General features: G+C 44.4%; 1 protein-coding gene across 1 annotated transcript; it reads left to right on the top strand.

Annotated features, from left to right (window-relative positions):
* The first annotated feature begins 10,851 nt into the window (after nt 1-10,851).
* LOC120981736 lies at nt 10,852-20,518 on the top strand. Its single transcript, XM_040411466.1, has 3 exons — nt 10,852-11,594; nt 13,890-13,924; nt 20,510-20,518. Exons 1-3 carry the CDS (start codon nt 10,874-10,876, stop codon nt 20,516-20,518), a joined length of 765 nt encoding a protein of 254 aa, XP_040267400.1. The 5' UTR covers nt 10,852-10,873.
* The last annotated feature ends 1,587 nt before the right edge of the window (nt 20,519-22,105 follow it).

Below are 22,105 nucleotides of genomic sequence, written 5' to 3'. Positions count from 1 at the left end.
TGCGCCCCAGTCCTAACAGCACACAGGAATATGATGCTAATGTATCATACATATGTTACTGGGGGGGAGGAGGGGGCCCTGTTCATAAACCTGCTGTAGGGCCCAGTCATTTCTAGTTGCACCATTGGATTTAAGCCATGAACATAATGAGAAGAGATGGAGATTTATCATTTTCCTTGTTTTTTGAAAAGTGGCGTTAAAAAGTCGCAAACTATGTGTTTGCAACTTTTTAACTGTGCCTTTAAAAAAAAAAGGGGGCGTGACAATGGCAGGAAGGGGGCGTGACCAGTCGCCCAACAAATTTATGTTCATTTTCGCCAGTTTTATGATTCAAATGAACCCAGAAATCTATGGCAGCTCTTAGCTGTCATAGATTTCTGTTTAGGTGCATGGGCTGCCATAGGAGGGGGGCTGTTGAGTGGGGGGAGAGATCTTTGTTGCACAAGAGCTCTGGTGAATACATTTTCACAAATCAATCTGCTCACATAGAGAGGAGCATGCTGTCTACCATCACACGACTAAGGCCCCTTTCACACGGGCGAGTATTCCGCGTGGATGCGATGCGTGAGGTGAACGCATTGCACCCGCACTGAATCCCGACCCATTCATTTCTATGGGGCTGTTCACATGAGCGGTGATTTTCACGCATCACTTGTGCGTTGCATAAAAATCGCAGCATGCTCTATATTCTGCGTTTTTCACGCAACGCAGGCCCCATAGAAGTGAATAGGATTGCGTGAAAATCGCAAGCATCCGCAAGCAAGTGCGGATGCGGTGCGATTTTTACGCACGGTTGCTAGGAGACGATCAGGATGGAGACCCGATCATTATTATTTTCCCTTATAACATGGTTATAAGGGAAAATAATAGCATTCTGAATACAGAATGCATAGTAAAATAGCGCTGGAGGGGTTAAAAATAAATAAAAAATCATTTAACTCACCTTAATCCACTTGATCGCGGAGCCGGCATCTCCTTCTGTCTTCATCTTAGCTGTGTGGAGCAACAGGACCTGTGGTGATGTCACTCCGGTCATCACATGGTCCATCACATGATCCATCACCATGGTAAAAGATCATGTGCAGGGGGCGCCAGGCAGCTGAAATTTCAATGAGGGCCACGGGAGCCAATGGCTCCTGTCCCCTCCGTTTTGCCTCATAGGCTTCAGGCCACGCCTGCGCCGGGATGCCACAAGCTGTGATGGAGACAGGTAAGTATTTTTTTATATTTTTTTTATGTACCCTAACGGTTCTAACCTAATTGCAGAGGCACTGGGGGCACTATGGGGGTGGGGGAGGACTGGAGCAGAAAGAGAAGGAGTACTGAATGGCATAGTAATAAGAGTGGAGAGGCGGCCATTATATTAATAACAAAGAGGGGGCCAATACATTATTATTATTATAATGGCCCCCTCTTTATTATTATTATAATGGCCCCCCTCTTTATTATTAATATAATGGCCCCTCTTTATTATTAATATAATGTCCCCCTCTTTATTATTAATATAATGTCCCCCTCTTTATTATTAATATAACGGCCCCTCTTTATTATTAATATAACGGCCCCTCTTTATTATTAATATAATGGCCCCTCTTTATTATTAATATAATGGCCCCTCTTTATTATTAATATAATGGCCCCTCTTTATTATTAATGTAATGGCCCCTCTTTATTATTAATATAATGTCCCTCTCTTAATTATTAATGTAATGGCCCCTCTTTATTATTAATGTAAAGAGGGGCCATTACATTAATAATAAAGAGGGGGCCATTATATTAATAATAAAGAGGGGCCATTATATTAATAATAAAGAGGGGGCCATTATATTAATAATAAAGAGGGGCCATTATATTAATAATAAAGAGGGGGACATTATATTAATAATAAAGAGGGGGACATTATATTAATAATAAAGAGGGGCCATTATATTAATAATAAAGAGGGGCCATTATATTAATAATAAAGAGGGGCCATTATATTAATAATAAAGAGGGGCCATTATATTAATAATAAAGAGGGGCCATTATATTAATAATAAAGAGGGGCCGTTATATTAATAATAAAGAGGGGCCATTATATTAATAATAAAGAGGGGCCATTATATTAATAATAAAGAGGGGCCATTATATTAATAATAAAGAGGGGCCATTATATTAATAATAAAGAGGGGGGCCATTATAGTAATAATAAAGAGGGCCATTATATTAATAATAAAGAGGGGCCATTATTTTAATAATAAAGAGGGGCCATTATATTAATAATAAAGAGGGGCCATTATATTAATAATAAAGAGGGGGCCATTATATTAATAATAAAGAGGGGCCATTATATTAATAATAAAGAGGGGCCATTATATTAATAATAAAGAGGGGGGCCATTATAGTAATAATAAAGAGGGCCATTATATTAATAATAAAGAGGGGGCCATTATATTAATAATAAAGAGGGGCCATTATATTAATAATAAAGAGGGGCCATTATATTAATAATAAAGAGGGGGACATTATAATATACAGGGGGAATAATATTATGGGGAATGGGGCACTATCTGTCTGGCTCTAGCACAATATTGGGGGGCAGCAGGATGAGTTGTTGAGACATCAGGAAGGAGAGGATGATAGTAAAGTGAGACGAGAAGCGGCTGAAAGAAGGTGTCATGGCGGTCTTATCTCTGAATGAAGACGTTGAGGAAAGTCTACATCACAGGAGACGTCACTGGATGTAACAGGTATGGGGAGGTATTATACTGTAATAATAATGTCCATGCACATATCTTTTTCACGGTAGGGTTGGGGGAGGAGATTGAGAATTTGGCCCACCCTGCCGCATCCTGGCCCCAGACTTCAGGTCACACTGTGTGTGTTCTGAATTCTGGGGCCTCACACCCATCTACTACATTATCTGTACTCAGAGTTATCCCTGTGTTATCTGAGGTGTTACATAGGATTGCTAGTGATCTACTACAGTATCTGTTAAAAGGGGCATGCCCGGGGTAGGGGGGGTGTGCAATTTTTGGATTGCTGGCAACCCACGCTATGCCACTGATTATGCATGCCATATCCTGTAACACAATTGGTGTAGTTTATGTAGCTAGTTGCCCATGTAACCTTCTTTATGTAGGCATGACATCACGCGAACTGAAGAAACGCACCAGAGAACACGTTCTAGGGATTAGCGCGCCCACTTCACAGCTCAACACGGTTGCCCCACATGGCCTGAATGAAGGTCTGAGTTTCTCTTCATTTTTGTAATGAAGATGTTTGTGTCACTATTTCAAATATCTGTTTGTATCTCGTTATTTCTTTTTCTTTCTTGATTTTAATATGTGCTCGTGGATTTGGTAATGATTTTTTAAATGTGTTGTTTATCTTACATTATTTTATTTTATTTTCTATAGGGGGAGGGATTTATGTGCTCGAATAGGGACGGAATGCCAAAGATTTGAGTATGAGATATATAATAGGGTTTGGGATTTTACATTGCTCCTGCAAAAAAAGACACAGAAGAGAAAGCTATTGAAACAATGATATTAAAGGATATATAAAAGGGAAGCATTTGAATGAAAAAGCTATACCATAGACCATCAATCAAGAACAACATCTATCTTACCTATATGAAATATTATTATAGTACATGTCCATATTGATTAAATGAATTGGAGGGTTTTTCACACATATTTAATATTTGTATTAGTTTTTTCACTTATGCATTAACACATTTGAAGTATTTATTGTTGAGTATTGAGCACTGTGCGTTTTCACTGTCACTTTGCATGGTCACATTTGCTGCACTTTTTCACTTTAATGTTATATATATTTATATATATATTGTAAGAAAGTACAAGGAATCATCATGGACGATAAGTATGTGTCACCGAGGTTCCTGGCCTCAGTGGAGTAAGAGACGGTTTTTATGTGTCAGCAGCAGTTGCTGTTTGACACCTTAATACTTAGTATGGCTGTATAGCTGATCCGGGATGGCTCTTACTGGGAGTAGTCAGTGCTGGGTGGGTGACTACTCCCCATGTTCCAGGCCGGGTTTTGCCAGGACTAAAAACCAGCCAGCACTGCCAGGTGAGGAGGATTACATCAGTCTGACAGTGGAGCTGAGGAGGTGTGTGTGCTGGGATCTGAGGCTTGTGCCGTGCTGGAGGGCTGAGACCCGTCTGTAAGGGAAACGGGCCCCCTAAAAGCCTGCTATGGACTGCTGGAGGCAGACCTGCCAACCAGGTGATTTTTGCTATGTGGACTTTCCATTGTGTGTGAACTAACACCAAGACTGCAAAGTGACATTTTGTTTTTGCTTTATGTGTGAATAAACACAGAAGTTTGATTTAAGAACTGGTAATTTGCACTATACTGCGTTCGCACACCCTGTCTACTAGAGCGAATCCCCACTATATATATATATATATACATATTTTATTTATTGTTTTAAACTAAGCAGGGTATGAATTTAGGGAGTAATTATATATAATTATGGTATGCAATTGATATACGGAGTGATTATGGGTCATTGACATTAATATAATCATGGTATGTAATTGATCTAGGTATAATCATGTGTTATTAATTTAAATACAATTACAGCATTCATTGATATAGGGAGTTATTAGGTGTCTTTAATACAAATATAGTTATTACATGCGATATAGTGGGTATCATCATGTGGTGTGGTGATTTACTTATATATTCTCATTGTATTTTTATTCACTGATATTATTATGATATACATAAGGCTTTATTATATATTTTTTTTATGATTTGATATATGGTATTGCGATTATAGCCAACTTATCATCATCTATAATCCTATAATCATGACAATATAACTATGAACTTATGGGCATTTCTTCTTAATATGGTCGATTGATGCACATTGATGGTCAGTGTATTCCTACAGCTATTGTGATGCTGTAGTGAACGATGCGTTCCAGTTTGGAACGCAATCAGACGCCTGGAGGGGGTGGATTGGGATCTGTGTTCCACAGTGGTGCACATGTCGGATATCCGGCTTGGGTATATGTGTTCCACCGTGGATTGCGCCTCCGATCCGCCTCCTCCCTGAATATATCTACATATATGGATGTCTAAATCGGCGCCTTATTATGAATTTCAGCCTCTCCCTTCCATCTTAGCATTATTTTTATATATTCACTTTCCACCATTTGTGGGTGGATCTTTAGTGAGATAACCAGGAGATGGTTCCCTACTAGGAACCGGATGTGACATTATGCATTCCAACGTGGAACGCACGCCATATCCACACCCTAAGTACATGTGCCAGCACATTCCCTAAAGGTATTTCCACACTTGTTTTAGATGTTTCAATTAGTAGGGTATATAAGGATAAGGAGCACTGAGGAAGCGACTGCGAAACGCACGTCGGGGTCAGGACTACATTGGTCGGTATTATGCTACAGTATTATTCTTTGATGAATTGTCTATTTTATTAAACTATGCACTTTATTTGTTATTGATATGGGAATTTTTCCTCTGACTTAGGCCTCATGCACACGACCGTTGTTCGTGTCCACATCCGAGCCGCATTTTTAGTGGCTCGGATGCGGACCCATTCACTTCAATGGGGCCGCAAAAGATGCGGACAGCACTCCGTGTGCTGTACGCATCCGTTGCTCCGTTCCGTGGCCCCGCTAAAAAAAAATAACATGTCTTAGGCATGTCTACAATGGGCCGCCCGTTACGTTCCGCAAATTGCGGAAGGCACACGGGCGGCTTCCGTATTTTGCGGATCCTCGGATTGCGGACCACAAAAAACGGAACGGTCGTGTGTATGAGGCCCTACACTTTTTCCAACAAGTCTAGGGTAAATTTTATGCCCCTTTCTCCCATTGGTCTAGCTAGTGTAAAAAGAAATTGAACATGAATATCTTTCATCTAGGGGTTGTATAGATTGACATATGACACTTTGATGTGGTCCGGTTTTCTTTATTCCTGTGTATGTATGCTGCTAGTTCTGGATTTTCTATATTTGAACAATAAAACATATACTTTATATATTATATTGCTGTGTACTCTTGTTTTGGGGTGGTGATTTAAGCTTGTAACACACAGCAATTAAATTGTTGGGAGCTAACGGTACTTTGGTGTTGGTACTGTATTAGGCCTCATGCACACAACCGTGGTTTGGGTCCACATCTGAGCCAAGTTTTTCTGCGAATTGGATGCAGACCCATTCACTTCAATGTGGCCACAAAAGATGCGGACAGCACACGGAGTGGCCAGTGGCCCCGCAAAAAAAATAGAACATGACCTATTTTTGTCCGTATCACTCTATCGTATCGCTCTATTGTGGACTGAATGCTTCATTCCGCAAAATGCAGAACGCACCCGGCCGGTATGCGTGTTTTGCAGATCAGCAATTTGTGGACCGCAAAATGAAAATGGTCGTGTGCATAAGGCATTATGCTGTTGGTTTCTGCACAGGAATCCATTTACAACAACCATGTGTAATCCGAATCATAAGCAGGAAATAAAGATGAGCGAATCTTTAAAAAATTCCATTCGGCCAGTTCGCTGAATTTTTCGGAAAAATTGGTTCGATCCGAATTTATTTGTGACGAATTGCATTAAAAAACGTCTATTTCCTGGAATGCAGAGAGCCTTTATAGAGGTGTTGAACACTGTGCCTTGCAGTAACACGCATAGGGAGTCTGCTGTGGTAGTGAAACAATACTGTGAGTCCGTATGACATGCAGATGACAGGCGTCTTAGAATCACTGCGCACTTCACTTATTTGGGCGGTTACGGGGCCAAAACTGACCAAATAACTCAAGTGTGAACACGTAGATGTCATAGATGTCTACAGAACCTGTTCTATTAAACGCTTATACAAGTAGAGCCCCCCCCCCCCCGACAGAGTGGAGAGGGTGTCAGCAGTAAGTTTGTGTTGACGTCACAGATTTGGCCCTTCCTCTGATCCCTCAGAACAATAACCCCTAAAAAACTGATCCTGTCTGTGGAGCATCCGCCGTCAGCATTTGGTCAGTAATCCATCAGTATTGCTAAAGGATCATTCTATGTCAAGTGGACCAACCTAAAAATCCGACCCTCTCCAAGTTTAATAAAATTTTGCACAGATGTTCCCTAGGGTCCTAAATGAAATCTTACAAATTGTTTCATCTGGGCCTCTGTTGGTTCCAGAGTTTCAGGCAGCTGATAATGGACCAGCTGTAATGCGCTGCTCGCTGCGCAACCCAAAGTGGCAACTTTGTCAAAGCACAGTATCTTAAGTAGTTAAGCTAATTTGGTGCCTTAAGAAGGCTTGACTAAATTTTTACATGCCATCAAAATAGGCCACAAAATTGACAAATGATCGTTAAGGGCCGACTTGGACTGCCCACTGCTCCTGACATGCATGTCCGATCAGGCTGTAATTTTGCCAGGAGTTATGGCCCATGTGATATATCTTAAGGTCACATACACAAGCTTTCCAACCAACTTGAAGACAAGATATGATTAGACAAAGAAATTACATTTCATATATTTGCCAATTAGTTTTTCTATTGGGGTGGAAATATCTCAAATGTGTAATTTTTAATCTTTTTTTTTATTAATCTCATCTAAAAGAGTATGTTTTTTGCCACAAAAATCACCCTGTTTTATCTTTGACCCGGCCTTATGTTGGTCAGAACTAAGCTCACAAGAATGTACCTTTCCAATTTTATTGAAGAAAAACAAGAAAGTAAAAACACAACATACATACTAAAATTGCTAAAAAAATATAGATTTCACAAGACTTCTCTTCCAAGCTTTCTCAAATTGCACAAAGTTTTGAATTTCCTGTCAATGTTCACCTAAACATCTTGGGAGAAGACATATTGCCTGCCAGATGATGTTGTGGGTGCATCAAGGGAAGCAATGACATGCTCTTCTGGGACCCAGCAAGTGTCTGCGGGAAGGCCAGTAAAATGACCTTGCAGGATCATGGGGATGCAAGAAATTGATCAAACCATCATGCTCCTCAATTGAAACTCCACATATATTGCCAATCCACCAGGAGTTATCATAGGTGCAAGCTACGTACTGGCCAGGTTAAAGACAGGATACTTTAAGGACAGATTGACATTCAGGTTCCAGAACACTTGTAATAAATGAGGTTACATCATTGGAAATTTTGCTAACACAAATATTAGATGTATCAATGGGCTTGAACTTATGGTGCCTCCTTGTCCCAGCAACAGTATGACGCTTAATAAACCTTTCTTCTTCAATAGGTCTGTTTGCATCAACATCTTCCTTTAGGACAAAGAAAAATGTAATACCAGAAACATTTTTGCTGCAGAAGTCATACAGATCTTTTGGTGTCAAAATTTGATTATTGACTGGACGCTGTAAACTAGCCCTAACAGCCAAACGTTTTGCAGTTCCTCCAATTCCATCACAAGGGGATTTTCCATGGCTTGTGCCAAAAAAGTTCCACTCAGCGGTGATGCAAAAGTCATTATTATGACTGCATAGATTAATAAAATTTTGACGTTTTTGTACTGAACAGCAGATCCATCACTGAAATAGTGAATATGCTTTAAAATGGCTTCTTCTGCTTCAATAGCATTTTACCATTTATCTCCACAGACACACAATCCTTTCTGCCTGGACATACTCTAGAAAATTCATAATTTTCATAAAAATCCAGTACATCCTGCTTTATGTGCTCAGACAGCATTTTTCCTTGCTTAGGTTTAGAAACAGCAAGGATGCCAAATGTGTAGCTTGTAGGTCATTTATTCAAGCAATATAGGCCGTAGGTGGGAATTAATAAAATTAAAAATTAAATTAAATCTAATTTAAAATGGCAACCCACAATTAATTAGAATATTTGTATGGCAATATATCTAAAAGTTATATTAGGATAACAAGGTCAGCAGCACTACATAATCTTATGTTTCTGGCTCACCAGCCTGTCAGACAGGGGCCACCAAAAATGTCTCCTTGTAGTGAAGTTTATGCACACATGCAAATTGGTACATTCTTGTGAGCCATGTTCTGACCAACATAAGGCCGGGTCAAAGATAAAACAGGGTGACTTTTGTGGCAAAAAAACATGCTCTTTTAGATGAGATTAATAAAAAAAAATACAAATTTACACATTTGAGATATTTCCACCCCAATAGTAGCAAAAATTGGCAAAAATAAGAAATGTAATTTCTTTTGTCTAATCATATCTTGTCTTCAAGTTAGTTGGAAAGCTTGTGTATGTGACCTTAAGATATATCGCATGGGCCATAACTCCTGGCAAAATTACAGCCTGATCAGACATGCATGTCAGGAGCAGTGGGCAGTCCAAGTAGGCCCTTAACGGTCATTTGTCAATTTTTTCGCCTATTTTGGCATGTAAAAATTGATAAATCACTGCGAAAGGTGCACCACAATGATATGCAACTGACAACACTGGCTAACCCCTAAGGCCGAATGCACACAGCCGTGTTCTGCGGCCGAGAGCGGTCCGTGGTATGCCGGGCTGGATTCCTGTTCAGAGCAGGAGCGCACGGCGTCATTGGTTGCGGAACACGGCCGTGTGCATTCGGCCTAAAGCTGATGTTAAGAACTGAGACTTTAGCTAATGTATTCCAGTCAGGAACACATCGGAGCCCTTTTGCACCACCGTCAAGGTATCTCAGCGTGGCACGGGTTCCTACCACTAAGCTACCTACGGAGTGTGAACAACGGTCTGAGAGGTGCTAAGATACAACTTATTGCAATATGGTTCAAGAAAATCCAGCTCCACTTCGGTAAAGGAAAATTTATTTTGCTTGTGGTAAAATCACATCCACAGTTACAAAGTCGTTGTCTACGCGTTTCGGGCTACTGAAGACAATTCCCGCCCTTACTCATGACACAATACAACATAAAAAAGTGGCAGTATTTATAGAGGGACTGCACCTGTTTTCACTGATTGTGGTCACATGACTGCAGACAACCTCCAAAGCATGCCACACCTATGAACAAGACTTCTCATGAGAAAAAAAGACAAAAAAAGAAAAAAAACACACAATAAACAAAAAAGCCTATACAAAAAGTGCACAATATATGTACTGGCTGTGGGAAATACAATATGTCCTTACATGTAGACGCATGTTGCAAGTGGTTCCTGATTTGGCATACATAAGTAGTACTCTGCAGTATTCAACAAAGATGGGATGACTATGTTATGCATAATCATGTCTCAAAATTGAATCCCGTTATAACCATATAATCATGTGCATTATGTCCACTATACGTTTTCTCCCCGCGGTACGCATACATCCAGATCTATACAATCATGTTCCCTAAACCATTATATTGTTACATATATCCAGATCTAGGCAATCATATTTAACCAGTATGTTGTTGCACCATCATCAATTTTGTAAATCATATGTCACGGACCCGTCGTATTTATACTCATTGGTACTTATATGTATTTGTATGTATTTATCTACCTCTGGGCACCATTTTTGCCCTGCTGCTATAACTATATCAAATCTTGCTTGTACATTATCTATTATTTATTTATTATTATGATATTTGACTTCATGCTCTGCCATCCGAACAACCTATTTGAACATGTATTTAATATTATTCCAGATAACATGACCACTGATGAAGGTCCACCGTGACCGAAACGTCTGGTCAGAAATATTTTGTTATTGATTCATATATACCACGGGCAAATGGATGATGCAGAGATTATGAAATAAACCTCACTTGAAATTGCAAAACTTTCAACCTGAGTGCCTCAATATTTTATTACTTTGATAAACGGCCTAACAGCCCTTGATTGGCACCGGTGACACCTTTTGAACTGAGTGCGGTTCCTCACTTTACTACAGATTACGTGACTACTGCGGGATACCAGCACCTTCAAACAAGCATGACGAATACCTTTTCATATGATACTATCACAGCAGAGAATATAGTATCCAGGGTAAACTTACCCAACGAGTTCTTGCACATACCGAACCATGAAATGAAAATCCGTTACTACGAGCGGGACCGCAAGAGACTCATCGGATGGGAACTGCATTGCAGCACACTTACTGAATACTACAAAAACAAACGTATTCCAAGGGGCCTGAGATCTCATCTCCGACCCACGCTTTTCGCAGACAAAAAAGAATTCTGCGAACGATTCGAGAGCATCTTGAACAAGTGCTCCCTTGACCTGATCTTTTTAACCATAGAGGAGTTACAGACCTCAATCGGCGAACTAGCCTCACAGATCAAGACAACCGAAATCCAGTTGACCTCAACCACACCGGAAGAAGAACTGACCAAAACCAAAGAAAGGATCGATAAGCAACTACAGGAATACAAGAAGTACGCCGAACAAGGAAAACGACAGAAATTCATACGAGACGCTGAAGACTACACACTAGAGAGAGTCTACGGCTGGAAAGGAAACCAACAGCAACAGTACTTCCAAGGATACAGACACCCACATTACTCTGGCTCTTCGGCATCTGACAGCGATAGATCCGGACATTACGAACCACGTTTTTTAGGCAACGCCCCAAGGAGGGTCAGATCAAGACGCGGAGGACCAGGAGGGGGCGGGAGGAAATCAAGAAGGACGTATACAGACACGCTCCCAGGTAAGGAGGACAACTTAGTCATTAATATCTCGTCCACTAACCTATCACCGACACAGTCCTACAGAAGGGTCTATCATTTTGTCCCACACCAACACTCAATACGTTCTCGCTAGAACAGGAATTACAGAAATTCTACCGGACTGTAAGACTTAAAGCTCACTTCCAGGAATTAACACCGGAACAACCCATTTCTATTACCGCACCAGGACCCCTATCCATTAAAAACCTGGGACTCATGAACAAAAGTTCCTTTATGCCCCCTAAAAATAAACACCCCATAGAAACATATATCTCCCTTTCCCAGAAGCTAATAGGTGATATTCTTATGGCGAACACTGAGGGCCATTTTAAACATACCAACAATCTTTCCCAGGAAGAGAAAATAGCTCTCAATTCACTACAACTAAATAAGGACATAACCATCAAACCTGCTAACAAAGGTGGAGCTCTTGTCGTCATGGACAAGGGGGACTATCTGGCGGAAATTAATAGGCAACTCTCTGACACAGAAACATACGAAACATTACCAAGAGACCCTACTCTACGGATACAAGAATTAATTTCCCATACCATTAACTCATACTCAGTACTAGGCATCATAGACCCCAAAACTGCTAGCTTTCTTATCAAAAGGGACCCCATTCACCCCGGTATTCTACACCCTACCCAAAATCCACAAAAATCTGACAAAACCCCCAGGGCGCCCTATTGTTCCATCTACCGAGTCCATTTTCTCCCCCCTAGCCATTTACCTAGAGAAAATTTTGACCCCTCTAATAAAAACATCCAGATCCTTCATACTCGACACCTCCGACTTTTTGAAAAAAATTTTAAAATATTGATACACTGATGGATTGTAACTTGTTGACATTGGATGTCAACAGTTTATATACATCCATCACACATGAGAAGGGTATACAAGCCACGGCAAAACTCCTTAATGAACAATCCAACCTCAGCAACCAACAACAGGAATGTTGCCTTAAATTACTAGAAATTATACTCACAAAAACCTTTTTCTTATTTGGGGACACCTATTATGGTCAGAAGAGAGGTACCGCTATGGGGTCCAATGTGGCCCCGGCCTACGCTAACGCGTTTATGATCAAATTTGAGGAAGACCACGTCTATACACATCCCCTGTTCCAACAACACGCCCACATATGGCTTGGTTTTATTGACGATATCTTCTGTATTTGGAAAGGCCCAACATCAACCATAGACGATTTCATTACAGACCTCAACAATATATATAGCGAACTGGGATTTACCTCACATATTAGCCAAAAGGAAATCAGCTTCCTAGATACCCTGGTCAAGATTTACCAAGCAGGATTACTACACATAGATTTATATCACAAACCCATGGACCGGAACAGTCTCTTCCTTTTTAATACCACGCTCTCGATACACAGGGGTCGACCGAATCGTTACAGACACCACCATTAAAAACACGAGATTCGACAATATGACCAATAGATTGATACAAAGAGGTTACCCAAAGGCCATCTTAAGTAAAGCCCACCAGGATCTAAAAAATCCACCCATACCACCTCAAGTTAAACAGGACAATTCCAATAGAATAGCGTGTGTAACCACTTATCATCCCCTCATGCCCAAAATACAGCAGGCTCTCAAAAAGAACTGGTCACTACTTTCGAAGGCGTATCCGGAGATCAAAGAATTCCAACAATATCCACTAACCTGTTACAAAAGACCACCCAACATAAGGGATAAATTGATCAAAGCGGATGTAGGTAGCTTCACTAGACTTCCTAAACAAACCTTTTTACGCAGTAAGAGACAAGAAACATATCCGTGCTTACATTGTGCTCACTGCTCCAGCGTCATTAAAGGAGAATATGCCACACACCCACGCACCGGAAAGGCCATTGCGATTAGGGGATTCTATACCTGCGATTCGAGCTTCGTCGTTTACCTATTAAAAAGTCCATGTGGCCTTGGATACGTCGGCGAGACAACACAGCACATCAGGGACCGGATAAGCAAGCACAAATCAACAATCAGACTAGGACTTACTTTTTGACCGATACCTCAACATTTTCTTGAAAAAAAACATCAAATTTCCCAGCTTCGTTTCCAAATCCTGGAGCAAACTGATCAACCAAGGAGAGGTGGTAACAGGACGCTTCTCTTGAAACAGAGGGAGGCCTTCTGGATACATAAATTGGGAACATTAGCACCACACGGCTTGAATCGCGAATGTGATTTTTTTTATAAACCTGTGATATCATTGACGTATATTGACATATGTATCTTTCCTTCTTTCTACAGACTCATTGAATTGTCCACAAGAGGGCGAGGGTGAGGTATTAGCTTCTCCCTTCCCTCCTTCCTCCCTCTTCCCCGACCCCTACCCTCTTTCCTTCCCCCCCTTTGCCCCTTCTCCCCCCCTTCCCTTCCTCCCCCTCCCCCGACCAGACATGCATCCCTGTTTGATAGAGATGTCCGTTCCCCTATATACCTATAGGACTAAAATAGTCCTACATATATACACTAACAAAATGAAACAACCCTTTATGACACAATCATCCCTAACAAACGGATCCTAACATACAAATTTAAAACGGGCTACCGCCCACTTGTCCAATATCTTTCCTGTATTTAAGGTATATTCAAGGAATTTTACAATTTCTCATAAAGATCATCCCTGCAGCCATACTTCTGTTACTTATTTCCATAACCCCTAAGGCCAACAACCTTCCCCCGCCTCCCCATTAGTGCCACCATTTAATTACACTCGCCCCCCATCGATAAATTGGTTCTTGCTGCTCAACCAAACCAAATCGAACTATATGTGGGAATAATAACATTGTTCGAGATATTGACAAGCATTATCTACTTCCGGTATGCACTGACTATCATGTGATGGTGCATGGGGTTAACTAAATGTATTGATGCAAATGCTATATTTTGATGCAAACGTTATGACTACGCGGCGATTCCTCTATACCGGACCCCTGAGCCTTCACATATATGTACAAGATACAAGCTATTCGTATTAATGGTTTCATATGTAACTGAGACGAGACGGACACATACAATATGTCCTTACATGTAGACGCATGTTGCAAGTGGTTCCAGTAAGGCCGGACTAGAGGTTTACCCTAAGGGTAGGCCTTCATGAAGAATTTTGGTGCCAGGGGCCTGGTAGGTGTAGGGTTAATGTAAGGCGGGAAGCAGAGGGGCGGCATAGTAAGGGTGGAGTTACGGGGGACTTTATTTAAGGGGAGTTTAGCACGGAGGCCATTTTAGAGTTAGTTGGAAAAGCGTAGAAGCGGACCTACCATGCAGGCAGTTGAGGAGATGTTGGAGCGGTTGCGGGCGGCAGGGGAGGCCCGTGGACCGGAGTGGTTGCAGGAGCAGCTGGCTGGGTTGCTTCAGGGGGAGGCGGCGGATATAGCTGTCCCGTCGCCATGTGCACAACGGCCGCGGCGGGTCCGGCCGCCGGTGCGCCTTAGCCCCAGTGAGACCCCCAGGGCTCGGCGCAGGAGCCCCCCTAGGGACCCTCCACAGGCAGGGGATGGTGGGCGCATCTCGGCCCCGTCCTCCAGAAGTGGAAGGAATCCGAGTGCGCAGCGGAGCCCCGAAGGAGGCAGGGACATCTCTTCCCTGCCTTCACCTGCAGTCAGCGTTGGATCCGGAGCTGGGTCGGTGGGTTCCTTGATCCCCCTAGTGGCAGGAACGTCCGCTCGGCGTGGGAGAGTGAGCAGCAGGAGGACGGAGCCTGTGCCAGTAGTGGCCAGTAGAGGGCCCAGGGCTCCAAGGGATCACGGGCATGTGTCTCCTGGCCTGGGTCTGCATGAAGAATCTGTGAGGGCTGAGGAGTTTGAGAACGCACCCAGCATGGACGCTGCTGGGGTGCAGACGTCGAGCGGGTTCAGCATGGCCGGAACATTCGTGGTGTCGTCAATGAGGACCGTTCGTCCGGAGTCAGGATCAGCGGCTGATGGGTTCACAGCGCCCAGGCAGCCAGGTGAGAACATGCGGGGTGTTTTGCAGTCATTGATTAGTAGCTCAGGGGGTGTGGGGGCTGGGGGAGGTAACGGGGAAATAGTGGGGGGTTTGGGGCAGTTTTTGACTAGTTTGGCGGGATGGGTTTCAGGTTCGGGGGTGGCAGGTTCGTCTCCGTTACCGGCATGGGGGGGGGTCAGTGGTGGTTTGGGGGGGACGGCTGGGGACGCGCAGTCTCGGGGCGTAGGATCTGTGTCGGTTCAGACGCAGGTGGGGGGTGAGGAGGAGAAGCCTAAGGTTAGCTACGCGGCGAAGGGTGAGGTGTACGTGTGTTTTGAGGGGCCGTTGGGGGGCGCACTTAAAGCAAGATGTTCGTGAGCGTATATGGCAGGGGGAGTATGTTGAAATTTTTTCGCTTCTTCCCCTGGAGCGGTTTAATCTGGATAGGGAACGAGTGGGTGAGGGAAAAAAGGAGGAAGATGAGAAGCATCGGCATAGACATAGAGTGTCATTGGGGAAAAGACGCCTGAGTGTTGCTCTGCCTTGTTTTGCTATTTGGATGCGATTGGGGAGGCAAACAGGGTATATGGTGGGGCCGGGTGGCTTAGGTACGACGAGCAATTCAGACAGAGGAAGGCGGTTAGGCCTGATATTCGATGGGACCATAAAGATATCAGTTTATGGTTGCGGGTGACTGCACCGGGGCGGCAGGGGCAGTCCTTTCGGGGGGATGTGGGATGGGCAGCGGGACAGTCTACGGTGTCTGCAGCGTCAGCCAGGGGTTTGTGCTTCCTATATAATGAAGGTAACTGCAGGTTTGGCGCTAAAGGCAAGTTCAAGCATGAGTGCACAACTTCCGGTGCTTCAGAGGCGGGAAACACAGAGGGTCAGACTCGGCTGCAAAAGGGTCGGACTCCAGTTCGGGTGGAAAGGATGGAGGGGTACTTAAATAGGTATCCCAGGCGTGAGGCGGCGGAATTGTTAAAACGCGTTTTTTTTGGAGGGGTTTCGTATTCCGTCGAACCCATTGCCTGTGGTCGTGCCGCAAAGAAATTTGCGGTCGGCTTTAGAGTTTCCGGAGGTAGTCTCTGAAAAGTTGGCAAAGGAGGTTGCCTTGGGCAGGATGGATGGGCCATTTGAGGGAGTGCCGTTAGCTGGCTTGAGGGTGTCGCCGCTGGGGCTGGTGCCTAAAAAAGAGCCGAACAAGTTTCGGCTTATACATCACTTGTCTTTCCCAAAGGGGGCGTTGGTCAATGATGGTATCGATCCGGACATTTGTTCGGTGGTCTATACGTCATTTGATGCGGCTGTGGCATGGGTCCTGGGACATTGTTGGCTAAGGCAGATATCGAGGCGGCTTTTCGGTTACTCCCGGTTCACCCGGATAGTTTACATCTGTTGGGTTGTTTTTGGGACGGGGGGTATTTTGTGGATAGATGTTTGCCTATGGGCTGTTCCGTGTCATGCGCGTACTTTGAGGCATTTAGTTCATTCTTGGAATGGGTGGTGGTGGATGTGGCGGGGTGTTCATCCATTATCCATTACTTGGTTGATTTTTTGTGTTTGGGACCAGCGGGCTCGCGGGTTTGTTCTCTTTTGTTGGCTACGTTGCAGTCGGTTTTTGCGGAGTTTGGGGTGCCGTTAGCTGTGGATAAGACAGTTGGCCCGGCGACGGAATTAAGTTTTTTGGGCATTGTAATTGATACGAAAAGGATGGAATGTCAGCTTCCGGAGGATAAAGTGGTGGATTTGCGGGCAGGAGTCGAGAGGGCTAGACAGTCTTCGAAGGTTCGGTTGCGGGATTTGCAGTCGCTTTTAGGGAAATTAAACTTCGCATGTAGAATCATGCCTATGGGCCGAGTGTTTTGTCGTTGGTTGGCGGCGGCTACGGCGGGGGTGGTTGCACCACATCATTGGGGTTGGGGCGGGAGTTAAAAAGGGATTTGGAGGTTTGGTCTGGTTTTTTGAGAGATTTTAATGGTAGAACGTTAATGATGGGCGAGGTGGTAGATAGTTTTGACTTTGAATTATTTACAGATGCGGCTGGCGGGGTGGGGTTTGGGGCTTATTGTCATGGCCAGTGGTGTGTGGCTCGTTGGCCGGAGTCTTGGGTTGAGCGGGGATGGGTCAGGAATTTGTGTCTCGCTTTTTCCCATAGTTATGGCAATGGGGTTGTGGGGGGATAGATTTAGGAACAAGAAGGTGCGGTTTCATTGCGATAACATGGGGGTGGTACAGGCGATCAATGGTTTGACGGCTTCGTCTCCACCCGTGGTTCGCCTGTTGCAGTATCTTGTGTTGCTTTGTTTATCGTTTAATGCATGGGTGGTGGCAGTTCATGTGCCCGGGGCTTCTAACAACATTTGCGGATGCTCTTTCTTGTTTGCAGTGGGAGCGATTTCGGCAGTTGACTCCGGAGGCAGAAGGCCTGGAGTGCCCGGGGTCGCTGTGGGGACTATTGGAGGTACTGTAGCGGGATTGTTGCGGGCGTCATTGAGCGCCGGTTCCTGGGCTGCGTACGGGAAGGCTTGGAGAGAATGGGAGCAGTGGTGTTCAGTTTTGGGGATGAGAGTAGATGAAGGGGAGATACCTTTATTGTTGTTCTTGGGGCACGGGAAGGAGCAAGGTTGGTCAGTGGCGCAGTTGAACAAGTGTGTGGCAGGCCTGGCATTTAAATTTCAAGATACGGGGCATGGCGGACGTTACGAAGGCCTTTTTGGTGAGGCAGGTATTGAAGGGTTGGAGGAGGGGTCAGCGGACAGAGGATCGTAGGAGGCCAGTGTCGTTCTCTTTGCTGTTGAAGATTGGTAGACAGGTCGAGTTAGTTGGTAGTTCTGTGGGGGAGGTTAGCTTGTTTCAGTTGGCTTTTTCCTTAGCCTTTTTTGGGGCTTTCCGTTTGGGGGAATTGGTGTCTAGGAGCGTCAGGGTTGCGGGGGGTCTGTATGGCGAGGATGTGGATTTGCTCCAGGACAGGGTGGTGGTCCGGCTGCGGATGTCCAAAACGGATATGGAGGGTAAGGGGCGGTATGTTACCCTTTTTTTAGTGCCAGAGTGCTTGTTGTGTCCAGTGAGATGTTTGAGGGTGTATAGGGAAGGGGTGTTTTTTGAGGATGGCCCGCTGCTGAGGCATTGTGATGGATCGTTTCTTTCCAGGTTTCAATTTGTGGCGGTGTTTAAAAAATGGCTGGTAGGGGCTGGGGTGGACCCAGCAGATTTGACGGGTCACTCCTTCAGGATTGGAGCAGCACCTGAAGCGGCTAGGTTGGGGTTAAGTGACGAGGTTATTAAAAGGATAGGGCGTTGAGAATCCATCAGGTTCAGGTCATATGTGCGTTTGGGTAGTTTGTAATGGGAGTAATGGTGGCTTGAATAGTAATGTGTTTCTTTTGTTTGCGTTTTTTATTGCAGGCTCCAGTCCGGCGCTGGTTTGGATCATTGGACACTCGTGTTTGTATTCTGGGGGGTGCTGAGGGGGGATGTTCGGGAAAACAGACGGCAATTGGGGTTTGGCAGGGATGTCGCGGTTGTGAAGTGGCTAGGATCTAGAGGTATGTTGTGGGGCAGTGTGCTGAGGGAAGTTCATCGTTTTGTTAGGTTAGACAGAGCTCCAGATATTTTAGTGCTCCATGTTGGGGGCAATGATTTGGGTGTTAGACCGGCGAGGGAATTGATCAGGGATATCAAATTTGATCTTTTACGGCTTTGGTCATTGTTTCCTCAAATGGTGACTGTATGGTCAGATATTGTGCCTAGGAAAACTTGGCGGGAGGCGTGGTCTGTTGAAGGGGTGAACAGGGCTTGCATTAAGGTGAACAGGGCGATTGGACGGTTCGTGGCTAAGAATGGGGCAGTGGCAGTTAGACATGTGGATCTTGAGTCGGGCCTTGGTGGGTTTTGGAGGGCGGATGGCGTTCACCTTAATGCGGTTGGGATTGATCTGTGGTCACTAGGACTACAGGGTGGAATTGAGAGGGCTCTGGTGATGTGGAGGAACGCGCAATCATGAGGTTTGAGTGGTCAAGTTGCGCGTTGTTGGCGGGGGGAGGTCCTCGGAGCTGGTGGAATGGGTTGGTGCTTGAGAATGAGAGGGCCTCAATGGTGGGGCTGGACTCTCAGGATTGGGCACTCGGTTAATCGGTGAGGCATCCATCAGTTGGTGGCTCTGAGCTGGGTGTTTACGGCTGGAGGCAAGGTGGATAGTCCAATTGGTGGTTGTTCTGGATGTATACATGTTGGGGCTTCTAGGACCTCCCTCGTCTGGGGTAATTCATTGTTAATATATTTGTATATTTGTATTTTTTGTTTAATAAATAACGGCTGCTGTGGCCGATTTAAATCCGACTCAAGTCTCTGTGTCTTATTGGTAAGGGCCAGGTTAAAAGGGGTATAGGGTGGAGGTATTACAGGGGAAGGTTTGTTTGCTGGGCCCGAAAAGGGTCACCAATAATTCGCTCATGATTTGGCATACATAAGTAGTACTCTGCAGTATTCAACAAAGATGGGATGACTATGTTATGCATAATCATGTCTCAAAATTGAATCCCGTTATAACCATATAATCATGTGCATTATGTCCACTATACGTTTTCTCCCCACGGTACGCATACATTCAGATCTATACAATCATGTTCCCTAAACCATTAAATTGTTACATATATCCAGATCTAGGCAATCATATTCCCTTAACCAGTATGTTGTTGCACCACCATCAATTTTGTAAATCATATGTCACGGACCCGTCGTATTTATACTCATTGGTACTTATATGTATTTGTATGTAGTTATCTACCTCTGGGCACCATTTTTGCCCTGCTGCTATAACTATATCAAATCTTGCTTGTACATTATCTATTATTTATTTATTATGATTATGATATTTCAATTCATGCTCTGCCATCCGAACAACAACCCATTTGAACATGTATTTAATATTATTCCAGATAACATGACCACTGATGAAGGTCCACCGTGACCGAAACGTCTGGTCAGAAATATTTAGTTATTGATTCATATATACCACGGGCAAATGGATGATGCAGAGATTATGAAATAAACCTCACTTGAATTGCAAAACTTTCAAACTGAGTGCCTCAATATTTTATTACACAGCATATAATACTTCTCTGGCTGAGGGAACAGAAAAGGACAGAGGCAGGTTGAGGACAGGTGAGGGCACAGGGCCTGTTCCCGGGCCATGCCAACTAAGGCTACTTTCACACTTGCGGCAGAGAGATCCGGCAAGCAGTTCCGTCGCCGGAACTGCCTGCCGGATCAGGCAAAATGTATGCTAACTGATGGCATTAGTAAGACTGATCAGGATCCTGATCAGTCTTAAAAATGCCTGATCAGTCGAAAAAATGCATTGAAATGCCGGATCCGTCTTTCCGGTGTCATCCGGCAAAAACGGATCCGGCATTTATTTTTTCACCTTTTTTTCAGTCTGCGCATGCGCATACCGGAAGGACGGATCCGGCATTCCGGTATTCTGAATGCCGGATCCGGCACTAATACATTCCTATGGGAAAAAATGCCTGATCCGGCATTCAGGCAAGTCTTCAGTTTTTTTAGCCGGAGATAAAACCGTAGCATGCTACGGTTTTCTCTTTTGCCTGATCAGTCAAAACGACTGAACTGAAGACATACTGATGCAAACTGAACGGATTACTCTCCATTCAGAATGCATGGGGACATACCTGATCAGTTCTTTTCCGGTATAGAGCCCCTGTGACGGAACTCTATGCCGGAAAAGAACAACGCAAGTGTGAAAGTAGCCTAAGGCCTCTTTCACACTTGCGTTGTCCGGATCCGGCGTGTACTCCACTTGCCGGAATTACACGCCGGATCCGGAAAAACGCAAGTGTACTGAAAGCATTTGAAGACGGAACCGTCTTCCAAATGCGTTCAGTGTTACTATGGCACCCAGGACGCTATTAAAGTCCTGGTTGCCATAGTAGGAGCGGGGAGCGGGGGAGCAGTATACTTACAGTCCGTGCGGCTCCCGGGGCGCTCCAGAGTGACGTCAGAGCGCCCCATGCGCATGGATGACGTGATCCATGTGATCACATGATCCATGCGCTTGGGGCGCCCTGACGTCACTCTGGAGCGGCCGGGGAGCCGCACGGACGGTAAGTACACTGCTCCCCCGCTCCCCGCTACACTTTACCATGGCTGCCAGGACTTTAGCGTGCCGGCAGCCATGGTAACCACTCTGAAAAAGCTAAATGTCGGCTCCGGCAATGCGCCGAAACGACGTTTAGCTTAAGGCCGGATCCGGATCAATGCCTTTCAATGGGCATTAATTCCGGATCCGGCCTTGCGGCAAGTGTTCCGGATTTTTGGCCGGAGCAAAAAGCGCAGCATGCTGCGGTATTTTCTCCGGCCAAAAAACGTTCCGTTCCGGAACTGAAGACATCCTGATGCATCCTGAACGGATTTCTCTCCATTCAGAATGCATTAGGATAATCCTGATCAGGATTCTTCCGGCATAGAGCCCCGACGACGGAACTCTATGCCGGAAGACAAGAACGCAAGTGTGA

This window comes from Bufo bufo, chromosome 1 (genome assembly GCF_905171765.1).
Source record: "Bufo bufo chromosome 1, aBufBuf1.1, whole genome shotgun sequence".
Taxonomy (NCBI): domain Eukaryota; kingdom Metazoa; phylum Chordata; class Amphibia; order Anura; family Bufonidae; genus Bufo; species Bufo bufo.
This window is presented reverse-complemented; position numbering and strand designations above follow the sequence as displayed.

Coding starts and splice junctions, on each gene's coding strand:
- LOC120981736 (XM_040411466.1), top strand. CDS start 10,874: ATGACGAATACCTTTTCATATGATACTATCACAGCAGAGAATATAGTA. Junction 11,595..13,889: donor GTATACAGACACGCTCCCAG/GTAAGGAGGACA, acceptor TTCTTTCTACAG/ACTCATTGAATTGTCCACAA.